The sequence below is a fragment of the Bos taurus genome, chromosome 11 (assembly GCF_002263795.3).
Source record: "Bos taurus isolate L1 Dominette 01449 registration number 42190680 breed Hereford chromosome 11, ARS-UCD2.0, whole genome shotgun sequence".
In the NCBI taxonomy this organism is placed as follows: Eukaryota; Metazoa; Chordata; class Mammalia; order Artiodactyla; family Bovidae; genus Bos; species Bos taurus.
In genome coordinates this window covers 19,009,762-19,026,405 of record NC_037338.1, presented here as the reverse complement: position 1 = coordinate 19,026,405, position 16,644 = coordinate 19,009,762, and the positions used below count along the sequence as shown (strand labels likewise).

Genomic DNA, 16,644 nt, shown 5'->3' with positions numbered 1-16,644 from the left:
AAAGCCTGACCTCTCTGTCTGCTTTTGTGTTGTGCTACCACTGGCATGAAAGCTGGATCGTTCTAGGTTTGTTCTTTATAGATGTGAATCAGGAATGAGATGCACATAAAGAACATGTCTTAAGTTTCAATTGGAGTGGGTTGCTAGGGTACTGCCATGAGAGCCAGGGATAGAACCAGCTTCCCAAACACCATCTATTTTATCATCAGACTTCATGGGAGAATTGTATGACCCAGAGAGCAGAGTGCTCTTGGGCGGGGGCGGGGTGGGGGAGTGATTTTTGCTTTTTTCCCCTGAAAACCCAGGACTGTAACTGTGACCCTGCCCTGCCTCAAGCTTCCCCTCCGCCCCACTGCCCCGTCCCGGTGACCCAGTTGCCCGCCCCACCTGCCAGCCCACCTCTAGGTAAAGTGTACCAGCTGCTGACAAGCTGCTTGTGTCCATGTGTTGTGGTCTTGGCTTTGTATTGTAAGGACTGGGTGGAGAAGAAGCTGGGGTTCAGACTAAGGAGTGACTCGATAGCTTAAGAAAATGAAGAGGGGAGGGTAACACACTCAGAGGTGTTCACGTGCTTGGGAAGGTGATAGAAGGCGATTCAGAATGCTCTTTTCCACCCACTCTGGAAATCCACAGCCAGTTAGTGATTTCTCTTCCTTGGGGATCAGTAGAACACTTTACCTGGGAAGGGGGTATTGTTCAGGGGAGAACTCTTCATCCCTTTTCTTGGTGGGACTTTCTCCTTGTTTTTAACGCCGGTGACTATGGGTGGCGTGTCTATGTGTTTGTGTGTGAGTCGCTTGGTCATGTCTGTTTAAGGGAAAACTCTTCATCCCCTTTCTTGGTGCGACTTTCTCCTTGTTTTTAACACCGGTGACTATGGGTTGCGTGTGTGTGTTAGTCGCTTTGTCGTGTCTGACTCTTTGCGACCCCATGGACTGTAGCCCACCAGGCGCCTCTGTCCATGGGGATTCTCCAGGCAAGGATACTGGAGTGGGTTGCCATGCCCTTCTCCAGGGGATCTTCCTGACCCAGGGATCAAACCCACGTCTCGTATATCCCCTGCATTGGCAGGTGGGTTCTTTACCCATAGCCACCTGGGAAGCCTGGCTGCCTACATATACCACCTTAATTTCAATGCGAAGGTGACAAGTGAAAGAAGGTAGAAAAGTGGCCTCATTTGACCTAAGATGGGGTGGGTGCTTTATGAACTATTAAGCTTCTCTTTCTCACAACTGCTTAATCACGCCACTGCAGCCTGCTCTATCCCAGCCCTCAACAGCTGTACCAAAGGCTAGTGTAGCTCTGGCTGCCACTGTGCTGATCCAAGATAGGAGGAAAGTGGTGTGCAGAAACTTGCTTCCTTCTTTGACTTCACCAGTTAGCTGTCTGCCGTGTTACAAGCCTCCAACAAGGCTGTTATAGGTTTGAATCTCTAAGTGGTACCCTGAGAGACATGACCTCTTGGCATCTCATTTCTGGACAATTCTAATCAGTGTGTCTTGAGAAAACTTTTCGTTTTTGGGTATAACCTTTGATACCTTTAAAAAAATGCTACTATAGATATGTATTAATGTTTAATTTTGTTTAATGGTGTTTTTTATATACATATAGAATGTATATAAAATGCATATACATATAAATGTATATAAATATATATATACATCTTTGTAATGTATACAAAATATGCATTTCTATTCAAAAGTTTTTTCTTCTTCCTCCTCTAGTTCTGTGTCCTACATAGGGCAGCATCACTTCAGGAACAGCTTTATCCTTCGTGGGCAACAAGCTACAATTCCTATAGCATTATTCTGAAAGCTGGCTACTATTACCTTCCTGCTATTGGAAACTCAGGACACTTGAACTTGGGTTTGTGGTTCAGTATTACTAGATCATGCCTGCTCTAATTCTTTGTATCTTGAACTGAGAGAACCATGGCACTATTTTGGATTCTGGAGTTTTTTTTGTTAAATACTAACAATTCTGAGCTCTTCCCCGGCTCTGTAGCGTAAGGGGGAGAGATGTTCACTGTGCACACGCAGCTGTATTTTTCATTAACGGACAGAACGTCTGAGTTTTTACGGCTTTCTAGATCTAAACTGCACTCACTCAAGAACTAGATTAAAGCATTGAGAGATTTATACTATAGCTGTTCTTCGGTGATGGCAAGAACCAACACTGATTTTTTTTTTTTTTTAAGAGAACTGTCAGTATAAACATTACCTACCAGTATTGTCCAGAGAGACTGAAACCTGGGGTTTCTGGAAGAAGGGAAACCATAATATACATTATCTTGGCTCAATACTTTGTCAAAATCAAAACACCTGGAGATGGTCGATATTAAGGCTTGCTGCGTGTCTCACCATTGTTCAAGTTTTAACCATTAAGCTGACATTCACTTTCAGAATCTTGAATTGTTTAACTTTCGAGGTTCCCATGTTTCATTTCACATGTCTGTGAAAAAGTGTCCTTAAAAGGAATTGGTGTCTTTTAAGGTGCTTAAACCATATGCTGCAGCAGTGCCTGCTCCCTGTTACTATCGTATTGTATTCATGCCTGTGTTTTCCTCAAGCACTAATTCTAGGAACAGCTACTCATGGATCCATCCCTAGTCATGAAACACCTTTGCCAGTTCCAATCAAGTCAATTCCATTTAATAAATGTTGGAAAAAAAGTAGCATACATTTGAGAATTTTGAGTTTTGGTTTTTATTAAACTTTTCTTCCCTTAACCATGCTGCATTCCTCCCTTTGCTATTCCACACACTGTCTTATTACAGAGCGTGAGCTGGTGAAGTCTTGATTAGCCTCATGCTAAGTGGGGGTGCGGGGGCGGGGAGAGGGGCATTTTTCAGATAGTGATAAGCTACTGTGGAATGACATAAGTCTTGTCTTTTCCTGTGTCTGTGAAGCATTCCTGACAGCCTCTTCCCAGCACCAACATGAATGTAAGTAGAGTCTAATTAGCCATCGGACTTTTCAGATCCCACTTAAAACATCTGTTGAGTGTACAGAGCCCACTGTGTTCCTCGCTCTGCTCAGTAAAACAGGAAGACGGCAACAGGTCAGTTTGGAGTTTGATGCCAGCAGAGCATGTCAGCCTTGCGCTAGGGCTGTGTGGAAGTGGAGACGGTTCCTTGTTTTACTCGTGTCTTCATAGTGAATATGTGAACAGTGTGTCCCATGCTCTTGAACTGATGAAGATTCTTACCAGTAGAACTGCCATACAAGAGGGCAGACTAAATGCAAAAGAGCTGTCTTCTGAAGCCACTCAACAGTAGTCTGTTTATAGTTCCTTCTTAAGTTGATGCATCTGAACTGTATGAAAAGAATGCTATTTTTTATGATCAACTCAAAGTCCCTTTTTAATGAGGGTTCCCTGATTTTGCTTGGTAACCTCATTACTCCTCAGCAGTAAACCCTAGAGTTTCCCACTGCAGCTCTTTTCCTACACATGATGGATGATACTAATGATGAGACGGGCATATTTGATTGGTGACTGCCAACAGGTAGGTTTTAAATTTCCCTCACAGCAGCCTCCCTGGGCTGTACACTTGGCGGTGGGCACTGGGGTCCGGGGATGCCCCTTTTTTGTCTCACAAGTATTTCTTGGGCAAGGCCTGCCTTCTGAGCAAAGCAATGGGGCTGTTTGTGATGCTGGAGATTCATGGAACTGGCAACCTTAAAATAAAAGGATGAGTCATCTTTCACATCTCAGACAGAATCTTTCTGAAAGCGACATCATGTGATTTGGATTCAAAGTGTTTATTTGCTGCCAAGAATCAAGTTGCAGGTAATCCTCTTACAGCCTTGTTTTTTGAAGAAAACAAACTGTAGAACTGCAGTGCACTCCAAGTGCCATATATCTATTTTATTCTTCAGGAAATTATATTTTTCTTTTACAGAGCACAACAGGAACCAAAGTAAAAGAGTAATAGATACAGCACTCAGGATAAATCAAATCTTTAAAATAATAATTAAAAAAATTTACACCTTGTCCTATATCCTGTTAGTATTTTCATAATATGGCCATGATTGAAAAAAACAAAAAGCAAGCATTTACAATTTTTTGATAGACTTTTTATGCCAGGAATGGTTAATTGTCAACAAAAATTTATACTAATCAGGCTGATGTAAATCTATTTTGGTAGCATATCATTAACAAATTTATTTTGGAGATAGATAAAAATATTGCCCCTTGATAATAAATCTTTTTTTTTTTCTTTGATGCAAACAGCTAGAACACCTTTTTCTTTTCCTTTTTTTTTTGATATTCTAAGACAAAAGAAATGGTTAATCTTCAGATTAATAAATTAGGTCATTATAATAATAAATTAATTTTTTTTAAAGTTCAGCAACCTCTGTCCAAGTATTTACAACAATACTTGAAAGTTCCTTTACAAAACAGAACACGTTTTCTTTTCACATTAAGCATACTGGGTATCTGTGTCTTTCACAACAAGCATTTTTAAAAGAAAAAAAAAATCAATGCAACAAATGGGTAATTAGTATAAAAGTGCTAAGAGCTGTTTGAAAAGTTTAACACTATAGTATACAGTCAGTTATATCTGAGGCAAACTACAACAAACTTCCAGCTTCTTATGGACAATATTCCAGTAGTTGTTTCAAACAGTTGTTTGAAAGACGACAAAGAAATCCAGGAGCTGATTAGTGATGCAGCTAAAACTGCCATCGATGTCTCTGGCCAGTGAGCGAATTGAAAACCGAAAGCAAATCCAAATGAGGAAGAATTTAATAAAGGAATACCTTCTCCATGGCAGGTATGGGGCGGACTGCTCAAGGCGTGTGCATACACACACATACACTCACACTCACACACACATTTCTCTTCCCAACTAAACTGCAGGTAGAATGAGATTTTGTGTTAGTCAAAAATTTGTGATGGAATGCCTGTTTGTTTTTGTTCTGGTTAAAATCTCATAAAAATACATTCAACAGGAAAACATAAAATTGTATGTGTATAAATATATATGCATATATATATTATATACACACGCACACAAATACTTTTGTTTTTCTGAAGCATAAGAGTTACATAAATATTCCTATAATTGCTAGAGTTTAAAGAGGCATAATTTTTTTTTTTTGAGCTTCAACCAAGGTGCTTGAATAATATACAATTAAAATGAAGTAGTTTCTATTTTGTAGATTCAGTATATAAGAAGGAAAAAAAAATATCCCCAAACAGTCTTTTTTTTTAAAAAAAAGTTTCTTTTTAAGCTAGAGCTTCAACGAAAACTATGAACAACCAACAACAGAACAGAAGAAAGCGACAACAAGGAAGTGTAGCCCTGGAAACGCCTGGTGACCTCACCCTCTCCTCCTTCCTGCCATGTGGCCGGCAGAAAAGCTCCAGTGCTCACATCAAGAAACGACTCAGGTCCTGATCATCTGCTGACTCTGCTAGGAACTGGTTGACTGGCTCGGAAGAAAAAAGAAAGCAGCAAAAAGTATAACTGTGTAGATCCTTAATCACCCGCTTTAGAGAAACGTGGCTACCCCACGCCTCCTGCTTCCTCACTGCCTACTGCAGCTGTGACTGTATAGAAAAGAAGCGTGTGGCCTGAGGCCTGGGATGGCTATCAAAAGGGTCTGGTGCTTTTGTCTGGTAGTCTAAGGTGGTTACAGGCAGAAGGATCGCAAGGCCTGTTTTCCTGCTCGCTCAGGCCTGAGCTTTGCAGCAACCAGTGCAGTCTTCCAAGCAACAGGAAAGGATATCCTCTGGGCCACTGGACTGGACTTCTCCCCGAGCCGAGCTGACCAACTGTGTCTTTCCACCACCGCCCCCCTCCCACCCATTCTCCCCAGCCAAACTCACTGTCCCCGCCCCCAAGTTTCTCTACAGCTATATTACAAGCAAATACATCTTAGCAACTTTGAAACCTTTGGTTCTAAGACACCACTTGGTCAGTGATCTTGAGGAGGAGTGGGAATGCTTGCTCTGCATGCCGCCGCCGACAGAGCCCAGCCCAGGAAGTCCTCAGCGCTGTACATCAAGTCACAATCCAATACAATCCACTAAGCAAGTGCACGAATTCGAGTTTACTTTTTAAAAAGCAGACTGAGTCGTTTTTCTGTCTTTCAGAACCTCGTTGGTGCCGCCTGTCTTCACACTGTTTGGTAGAAATTGTCTGCCTGTAGGTGGTTCTGTTTCTGCATGCTGTAGAAGCCACTGAATCTCGCGTCTGGTTCCGCGATTCTCAGCATTCTCTGGGAACCGTCCACCTGGACCCGGGTTCCTTTCTTGCAGTCCACAGATACCAGCTGATTATTTAAAGAAGAAGGCTATTTCATAGGAGGAGGGGGAAAAAAACCATAAAGAATTAGCTGCTTTAGGTATCTTGAATCAACAGATATCTAGGCCTCATTCAAGTGAGATAACAGCATCACAGTACATGGATGAGCGGACTACATGGGGTAACAGCCTGTTCTTTTTGAGGGGGGTGGGGCATGCCACATGGCACACGGGATCTTAGTTCCCTGATCAGGGATTGAACCTGTGCCTCCTGTACTGGAAACAGAGAACTTTAACCACTGAACTGCTGGGGAAGTCCTACCAACTATACTGGGATACTGAAAAACTGTGTTTAAAGGTAAAATGCCAATAAATTATGTCAAGGAGGAGATAAAGGCACTGAGAAAATACTGAAGTGACATAATTATTTTCAAATCCTTGAAGTACAGATCAGTCCTTAAGAGAGTTGAAGGATGAATGGAAGGTACCAGGGAGGCAGCTGTTAAGATAAATGGACCATTTTGAATCACTCAGGCTGTAGAATGAGCATCCCGGTTTGGGCCAGTCCCTCTGTCTCCAGCCACACGCAGGTGGGGACTGTCCTCTACAGCCCTGTATCCCAACCCAGCGGCAATTTGCGTATTTGTTGGAAAAAATCAGAGGCAGGCTATTCCATCTGATAAATTTTCTGTGATAGGGTTATCTGGATGATAAAATGGCTGTTTTCAGTTCTTAAGGTTGTATGACTTTTTTTCTTGAGTAAATGAATTACTTCCTACTTTTTAAAACAGGCAGATTGAAGCCCTTTGTACTGACAGCAAATACATGTTCTTTCTCCACCCTGTCTGGTATTATTTCACACAATGTCTCTGTCTGTTGCTGCCCTTCTCCTCTCTGCTTGCCTTTGACATGTTTCTCTGTCCTTTGGACTTCTGTACATCTTCATGAGCTTTCAGCTCTCCTCTTTCCCTCTTCTGAGTGTTACCTTCTACCCTCAACCATCTATGTTGATAGATGATTGAGAAATACCAAGTGATCAAGTTTTAATCTCTAATATAAACAACAATGACTTAAACAAATACCCCTGGATTGATTCCTATTTGAAAACTTTAAATTCAGGAAATTGGACTTGTGAAAAAGGTCGGATTCGTCAACCGATGGATGATGGAGAATTCATTCAGTGACTGATCTAGCCCCAGGCAAGTACTATATATCTGATCATTACAGCCTGATGTACATTTGAGGCCATGAAGAGCAAAGTAAAATTCGGCTGGTAGAGCAGATATCCAGCAATTAAGAAAACACAAGCATGGAGGCTTTCCTAGTTTGATTGTTTAAGAGGTTGAAACTGGTCAGGACAATACCTTAGTTGGTGTTCGATACCAGCAGAGCAGTGGTACCCACTGCTTCTTCTGATTGATGAACAGGAATGCTATTACGATAGAGAGGCCTATTATTATGGGAACCACAACTGAGGCAATGGAGTCCACCGAAGACTCTTCTGAGTTCAGCCTGGTATTCTCTCTGTGATCTGTCTGGGGGTGACCCACGTCTAGGAGAAAAAAGATATCACATGCATGTATTACCTAAACCAGAATTTTTAAGGATTATCTTAATTATACTGCAAATAGAGATCAGTGGCTTGGTTTTATTGCTTCCCAGTACTTTAAGGCTAAAACATGATTAAAGTCTAATGTGGATCCATAGAGCTCTTATGAAAGGGCAGAACTCTTAGGATGGATATAAAAAAGGAAATATTAGGGTGAGAAGGTTTAATAACTGGGCAGGATGATACTGATTCTAGCTAGTCAAGAAAAGGTTCTTATGTAGACTTTAAAAATGACTTTAAAATATTTTGATTAATGCTAACCTTTATGGTCCTTCTAAGATTCTGAAACAGAAACATCAACTTTCCTCCCTGCTTATTTATACTAGTAAACCGGAGGCGAGGACAAAGTACATGCTTCTACTTAGTGTAATAGGTAAGACTAATTAGTGCACTTGTAAAAACCAAGCCAGGATCAAAAGCTTGGTCTGTTGGTTGATATTTCAGTTTACTGAGCTCTAAGCAAAAATGCCTTACTTTTCATAAACAATAAAAATTCATTGGGCCTGTTAGATCATTTTCCTCTATAAGGGACATTTAATTTTGCTCTCATAGACGATGGGTCTTTTCATTCTTTTAAATCACCATTCCTTAACAAAGGTAAATATACAGCAATCAGGAGCACTCTGAAAATGTCCTTATTTTGTCTGAAGTAAACCACTGTAGTCAGGATCAGGTTAGTGAAAGATGCGGAACACATACAATCAAAAGGACCTGATTTTGAACTGTTTTGAAGACTCAGCTCATGAAGCGGCACAGTTTTGTGATGTTAATACTGTCTTTAATTTAAAACTCAGATTTTTATTAGTATACTTCTGTGTGTTTGTGGGGGGATGGAAAGAAGAAACCCTTCCTAGTCATTTTAGCCACCATAGATGGTAATACTTTATAGGAGGTAGAAAAAAAGCAAACGTATTTATCAGCATGAAAAAAATGCAAAAAAGATAAACATCTATTGATGAATTCAGGGTGCAAATATATAATGAAGAATGAACTTTTAGCTTCCCACAATATAAACGATATTGGAAGTGTTTTTAGGAGTATATGACATATAAGAAGATTATAAAGTAAATTGAGGCTTGGGGAAAGAAAAATGAAGTTTCAATTGAGCTCTGTTAAAAAAAAAAAAAAAATTAGTCTTTAAATTGTTTTACGGCCTAAAAGCAGGCCATAAAATTTAGCTTTAAGCTTTCTAGCAGCCAAAGCAAAAATGGAAACAAGCACCATCAATAAGATTCACACTATCTTTAAGATGAAAACAAAGCAGTTGCTTAGGAGAAGCATAGATTTCCTTGGTACCAACACATGGGATTTCTCCTAAGGGTCCTTATAGCACAACCACTATGTAACTCAGAGTCCTCAACATAATAATTAAGGGCTATTCTTGTGGCCAAAACTCAGCACCCAGAGCAGTATGTGGCACTGAGCAGGCACTAACTGACTGACTGTACACATAATGGGAAAGCGCCTTTCAGTCAGCAATTATATAAGGAGCCAAAACATGGGTCCAGGAATTTGGCTCTGGTCATCTGGCTGGATCCAAGCATAACACTTACACAACATCTAAAGTAAGCGATCATTACTCTCTCAAGCAATGAATTAATTTCTTCCAAAAGAAATAACAAAAACTGTCTTAACAATGATTTTGAAAATGTCCTTGGAGTAGACAGGAGGCAGTACTCAGTCATGGCTAAGAGCAAGCTTACTCTATTTTGATCAAGAGACCTACTTCTAGATAGAAGGTTAAGATTGACAGGAACTTGGCCGTGCTTTGCCACTTAGCTGCTGAGAGGCAGAATAACATCTCTATTGCACACAACTAAAAGCACAGAGCAAGAAAAAAAGAAGCCTGGAAAAGCCTGATGAGTGGGAAAACCAACATTATCAGTAATAAACTGAACTCTCAGAGTGAAAATTGCCCAGAGGCAGAGGGCAATCTTAATGCATAAATGCTTGATACAGGGTCCACAGGGGCAGGTGAATAATTTATTACTACTATGCTTACAAAGTTTATTCACATACATACATTTGAGAGATGGCTTAGAAATTCCAGATACCAAGCTTTTATGACCTGGAACATACTTCTTTCCATTATCATTAAGTCTCTGAGCATGTGGGGCCGGAAAAGAGGCATTTTATCTGCAGACTTACTTCATCATCCCAGGCTGTTAAATATGTTACAGCCAAGCAGGTCTTTCCTGGACTGGTTGTTTGAGATTACTTGGACATGTGATTTAATAGGTTACTCAAAAGAAGTTTTGAAAATTAAAAAAAAAAAAGTAAATCATACACATGACAGATTTGAGAGAAGTGAAACGTGATGAGAGTACGAACTCAGCTTCCACTGTGCATTAACTGAGCACCTGCAGTGAAATAGACTCTGACATCCGCTGGCATTGGCACTCACCTCTGGGGAGATGGATAATGTCGTTTTCACTGGGTGTGGGCCACAGGGGGACCTCCATGTCAATCTCCCGATGATTTGTCTTCTCAATGGGTATATTGGTTGGTTCTGGGACATACATTTCTAAAAAGAAGGGAAGGTTTTTTTTTGTAAGAGATGATTAGAGGGGAGCGCCTTATTAACTTCTGTCTCCTCAACCCAGATAGATGGTGCATTCAGTTCACTACAACACAATACAACACGTCCTGGGACACAGAAGATGCAGCTTCTGCACTGGCAGCATTAATGCCCAAGAGTCACTGCCTTTGCAGGCGTGGGAAACATGTCTTACAGCCATTTAAAAGGGGGAGAAGAAGTTTACTCCTCCACCAAACTCAAAAGCTCTGCTTTTTCCTAACAAATGCTGCTGACTACAGATTTGTGCAAGCTGATGGGCACTGGCTGAAATGAAAGGATTTCTTTTACTTTCCATCAGCTAAATTATACTTTAATAACTGTTGCTCTTTAATCCATGAGTGTTGAATCATTTATACGAAATATGTCACAGGAAGTGAAAAAGTTAAAGCGCCTTCATTCTTTATTCATTTCCCCTTCACTCTGTTCCCCTCAAAAGGAATGGACGTCAGCAGACCTCATACGGTGCTGCCTGATTTAAGTCTTACATGTCTGCTCTGTTACTCCTGGAATCATGTAGACTGGAAACTGAACTTGAGTAAATATGCTTATATTATCTAACTCAATCATACAGACACTTTGATCAACAAGATACTACAACATGAAACAAAACTGAGAAGAATGATACATTTGTTAACCCCAAATATCAGGAATATATTCCTAACTTCATCTGGCTAACAATAATTAGCCAACTTTTTAAAGAAATAATTCTTAAGAACCTCTTTTTCCAACATATGACAACAGAAATCTGCATCAAACACTCTTCTTGGCCAAGTCCTGCTGTATTATTAACTGGTTTTTATAATAAGGTTACCCAACACTGGCGATACTCAATACTAATAAAACAGCCTTGTGCTGTGCTGTGCTTAGTTGCTCAGTCTTGTGTCTGAGTTTTTGTGAACCTATGGACTGTAGCCCGCCAGGCTCCTCTGTCGATGGGATTCTCCAGGCAAGAATACTGGAGTAGGTTGCCATGCTCTCCTCCAGGGGATCTTCCCGACCCAGGGATTGAACCCAGGTCTCTGGCATTGCAGGCAGATTCTTTACCATCTGAGCCGCCAGGGAAGCCCAATAAACAGCCTTATTTAGACCAAAATACATGAAATATGTTTTTATAAGTTAGAATATTTCTGCTTAGAGTGATCGATGGCTATCCCAAAGTTACTAGTCTTTCAAGAAGTGAACCTTAAAAAAGACAGATTTGAGAGAAGTGAAAAGTGACAGAGAAGAGAGTATGAACTCAGCTTCCACTGTGCATTAACAGCCCAAGGTTATGCATCCAGGAACGGCACAGCCAGGCTTCAAATGCAGTCCTGTGAATCCAAAGCCCAGGTCTTCCTACTGTCCCCAGGAATAAAGTCACTTTGGCTTTAACTTTCTTAGTTAAATTTCAAGACCTCCTCCAGTAGCTCAGTGGTAAAGAGTCTGCAGGCAATGCAGGAGCCACAGGAGCAATGGGTTTGATCCCTGGGTTGGGAAGATCCCCTGGAGGAGGGCACAGCAACTCACTCCACTGTTCTTGCCTAAAAAATCCCCTGGACAGAGGAGCATGGCAGGCTACAGTCTATGGGCTCACAAAGTGTCAGATACGATTGAAGCAACTTAGCATGCATGTACTCAGACATGACAAGAACTACTCACTCTTAAGAGTTTTGAAAGGTTCAACAACTCACTGAAATAAAAAAGAGAGTTTACTGAAAACATTTTCATTTACAGAAGCACGGGCCTGAGTATCAACTAGTGATTCCAAACTTTTCTATCATATCTGAGTCACCCGAGGCCTTATAAAACCTGCTCACAGGTCCTGATTTGGTAGGTCCGGGCTAGACCTGATTTGGTGGTTCTAGGCTGTATGTGGGGATGGTGTTTAGCTTGCCCACTGAGACATCTTGAAATACGATATGAATTTCCTGGAGGAATTTGGGAAGAAAGCCCCTTGACATTTACATGACATCTTTGCTATGGTGTCTTGAGCCCCTGCCCTGCCTGGTCCAACACACAGCCTTGAGCTGCCTTATCACCCCAGGGGCTGCCTCAGGAGAAAGGGCTATCATGAGACCCACGCGGAAAACCTGTGAATGACAGCAGCTAGTGTCAGACTTTATTTTTCTGGGCTCCAAAATCGCTGCAGATGGTAACTGCAGCCATGAAATTAAAAGACGCTTAATCCTTAGAAGAAAAGTTATGACCAACCTAGACAGCATATTCAAAAGCAGAGACACTACTTTGCCAACAAAGGTCCATCTAGTCAAGGCTATGGTTTTTCCTGTGGTCATGTATGGATGTGAGAGTTGGACTGTGAAGACGGCTGAGCGCTGAAGAAGGATGCTTTTGAACTGTGGTGTTGGAGAAGACTCTTGAGAGTCCCATGGACTGTAAGGGGATCCAACCAGTCCATTCTGGAGGAGATCAGCCCTGGGATTTCTTTGGAAAGAATGATGCTAAAGCCAAAACTGCATTACTTTGGCCACCTCATGCAAAGAGTTGACTCATTGAAAAGACTCTGATGCTGGGAGGGATTGGGGGCAGGAGGAGAAGGGGACGACAGAGGATGAGATGGCTGGATGGCATCACTGACTCGATGGACGTGAGTCTGAGTGAACTCCGGGAGTTGGTGATGGACAGGGAGGCCTGGTGTGCTGCGATTCATGGGGTCGCAAAGAGTCGGACACGACTGAGCGACTGAACTGAAGTAGCAAAGACTTCTGCAGAGTCCCCCAGGGCTGGGGTCAGCTCAGAGCCTTCCTGGGTGACAGCAGCAGAGAGAAGCAACTTTGAAATTCCTGTGCCTCCTTCCTGCCTGGAGGTAGATTTCAGTGAAACCTTCCACACCACACAGGCTTGACAGTGTGCGTTCTCTTCCACCAGGTGCTTAGAAAGGCTCTACCTTGCGATGGCTGGGAATGTTGGAAGGATCTGCCCAGGATGGAGGAGGACTGTTTTACTCTGTGGTCAACCAACATTTCATCAAAACTTCCTACGTGGCAGGCACTGGGCTAAGTCTGGGGCACACAGTCATGATCAAGACCAATTCTGCCCTCATGGGCCTCCCGTGATGAGTTCCATCTCCCCACTGGGCAGCTCACAGCCTGTCCTCTGGATCAACCTGCTCTGCTAAACTCAGTTCAGCTCTGATTAAAATCCACCCATACCACCTCCTCTATCACCAAATATTCAAAGCTCAGTTCAGAGCTCTTGGGTCTAAGGGGAGAGGGTCATTTCCTTTAATGTGAATTTAAGAGGGAAGCCACCTCTGAGCATTTTTGCCAAAAAGGATAAATCTTTCCAAAAAAAATGCTTGGAGAAACAAAAAGAAGTGTGGGTGCTGCTGTGTTTCTATGCTGAGACCGGGGCCTGCCACGGCCAGAAACTGCAACAACCCCAACTCTCAAACAGAACCCTTCTGACATTTACTGCAAGAGCCCTTTACAAAGCTGCTGGCCTTGTCGATGACAGAGGAGTGACACACACCTTCCCCTGGCCAGAGGCCCAGATCACGGCACTCAGTCACAATTAAGAATTACAACTGGGGTCCAGTTTGCTCTGAACTTCAGAGGAACCTGAGACAACTTAGTGGCGACATATTTTAAATTCAGATGCACCGACCTGGCCCATTGTAAGATTTACCTTCCTTAAAATGTCTGTTTCTGGAATATGGGGCAGGGTGCTTGGGACTTGCAAGGTGAGGACACCACTTTTGTGGGGATGGAACTCCAGGTTAACCCAGGTCCAGGACTCCCAGGTCTGCTAACGAGCTGCATGGCTTTGGGTCATTCGCTTAACTTTTCTGACCTTCAGTTTTCTATAAAATGGGACCAGCAAACCAGTTCACAAGTCTTTTACTCATGTCCAGAGGTGGCAAAAGGAAGAAATGCTTGGTAAGGGCAGGGCTGTTCAGAATGTCAGCTGATGTGTGCAGGGGGCAAAGCCAAGTAGCCTGAACCATCTGGGGGAGAAGCAGCCACCTGAAACTTCACAGAGAGACCACGAGAAATTGGGACAGGAGCCCAGGCTTCCTGGCAGGCCACACTTAGTCAAACGTGAAGCGGCAGAGCTCAACTGACTACAAAATGTGTGCAGATAAAATGGAAAAATGAGTCATCAATAATACATCAGAAGCAGAAAGGGGAGTTAACGGAAATTAAGTTCCAATCCAACAGTGCACTCTGACAGAGAAGTCCCTGGAGAAACCTCCAGTTGTGAACAGATGCCAGTGAAACCTGCATTCCCTCTTCTATCACACTCGCAGTCGAGCAGACTGGACCTACCTCTATTTCTGCCACCGTCACCTGAACTCGGGTCCTCCCATCACACACCCGGGGCGTCTATAAGGCAGGTCACAGCTGTCCTGGCCCGGGGTCTCTCCCGGCTTCAGCCCCTCCTGCAGATGCTGTGAGGCTCCCCAGAGCACCTCCATGATCTTGTGTCTCATCTGTTTAAAAAGGAGCCTCCCGAGAAGGATAAAGGACAAAATCTACCTCTATGTTTGAATATTGAAGCCCTAAACATCTTGACCAAAGCTGTCTTCTCTGTCCTTACCTCCTGCTACTAGAATTCCCTATTCCAGGGGCATCTGGCCTCCGTCTCAGGGTCTTTGGTCAGGTGACTCTTTCACTCCAATGAAGAGAGCCCGCCTGTCCTTCAAGGCCCAGCTCAGTCCTTCTTCAAGTGAAAGCCACCCGGACAGACCCCTCTACTCCACAGGAAAAGCCTGTCTGTGAATTGAGCACCGTGGTCTGTAGCTGAGATGTGTCATGCTACAGACAGCATCATGGAGATGTTGTCTCCAATTCACCACCCACCCCTTCTTTCTGAAACCATCTAAGCAGACTTTGTTGCCACCACTGTAGGGAAATGGCTCGTCAAAATGACTTAAAAAGGGAAAGTGAAGTCGCTCAGTCATGTCTGACTCTTTGCGACCCCACAGACTAGCCTACCAGGCTCCTCTGTCCATGGGATTTTCCAGGCAATAGTATTGGAGTGGACTGCCATTTCCTTCTCCAGGGGATCTTCCCAACCCAGGGCTTGAACCCTGGTCTCCCGCATTGTAGACAGACGCTTTACCGTCTGAGCCATGACTTGGGTGACGCTAAATGCACGATGGTCAGTCCCGACTTCTCACCTGATGTCACCCACCCCACTCCCCCACCCTTTCTCCAGGTGGCTCCCAGGTCACAGCTCTTGGTGTCTCCCCAGGGGGCAGGGGCTCCTTTTCTGTTTTCTATCCCTGACCTGCCCAGATCCCAAAAGTGGAGGGTTCTTGGGCTCAGTTCCAGACTCCCTTTTCTTCTCTATCTCCATTCACTTCTTGGGTGACCTCGTCCAGTCTCAAGGGTTAAAAACCTCCCATCTATGACAATGTTCAAGTTTATAGAAACATTTCCTGTCTCTCTCCTGAGCTCTAGATATTCACTGTCTATTCACTGCCTCCACTCAGGTGTCCAATGGAGATTTCAAACTAAAAAAATGCCCAAATAAAACTGATTTTACACCAGAGCTGCAACTCCATGTTTTAGTCAAAAACATTACAGTTGTTCATGGTGTCTCTCCTCTTCTTCTTACTCCTCACATCGTGTTCAAATCCTATGGAATCTTTTACTAGAATCAGAACCCAGCCACTTCTCCCACCTCACATCTACTCCCTGGTCTCGGCTTCCACTTCTGCAAGAAACATTCCATCACTGCTCCACTCAAAACCCTCCAGAGTTTCTATCTTACCTCAATAAAATTCTAAAATCGCTCATGAGATCTCATATTTTGGTGCATGGTTACTTCTCTGCTTGCTTCTGGTTACCCTCCCTGCTCAAGGGGTCCCACCCAAACAGCCTCCCTGTCTCTCTCCGAGCATCCATGGCATATTCCCACCCACCGGGCTCTCATCCTGCTTATGTGCAGAGGTTCTCCCCTAACCCATGATTCCTGCCATCCTTCTGGTTCCCTTATAAATGTCCTCTAATCTGTGGGGGTTTCTGGATCATCCAAACACCCCGCCCCTTCTGCCCAGACCCCGGCCCACACCGGGCTGGCTGCAAGTCGCTCTGCGGCCCGTGGCCTCATCATGTGTCTGTTCCCTGTTTGCTGCCTGTGTCTCCCTAAGAAAACCTCAGTTCTGTATGGATGGGGACTTGTTGGATTCACTGTTTGTCTTCCCCAGGCCTCAAGCAGTGCTTACTTGAGCAGGCATGAAATGAATCTTGGTTCAATAAGT

General features: G+C 43.2%; 2 protein-coding genes across 6 annotated transcripts in view; one reads left to right on the top strand and one right to left on the bottom strand.

Annotated features, from left to right (window-relative positions):
- Nucleotides 1-2,681, top strand: part of FEZ2 (fasciculation and elongation protein zeta 2) — a 45,168-nt gene extending 42,487 nt beyond the window's left edge. For 2 of the 3 annotated variants that reach the window (NM_001205335.1, NM_001193050.2), the window contains one exon: nt 1,725-2,681. In NM_001205335.1, the coding sequence (NP_001192264.1) occupies nt 1,725-1,741 (17 nt within the window). In that variant the 3' untranslated portion in view covers nt 1,742-2,681. The remainder of the gene's footprint in view (nt 1-1,724) is intronic. The other variant, XR_809638.4, reaches the window with a different exon arrangement.
- Nucleotides 2,682-3,740: 1,059 nt separating this feature from the next.
- CRIM1 (cysteine rich transmembrane BMP regulator 1) overlaps nt 3,741-16,644 on the bottom strand; it is a 209,347-nt gene continuing 196,443 nt past the window's right edge. For 2 of the 3 annotated variants that reach the window (XM_010809917.4, XM_005212577.5), the window contains exons 14-16: nt 10,266-10,385; nt 7,617-7,804; nt 3,743-6,302 (exon numbers count right to left, since the gene is read on the bottom strand). In XM_010809917.4, coding sequence (XP_010808219.2) covers nt 6,126-6,302; nt 7,617-7,804; nt 10,266-10,385 — 485 coding nt within the window. In that variant the 3' untranslated portion in view covers nt 3,743-6,125. Of the gene's footprint in view, nt 6,303-7,616; nt 7,805-10,265; nt 10,386-16,644 lie in introns of all 3 variants that reach the window. The other variant, NM_001205298.2, reaches the window with a different exon arrangement.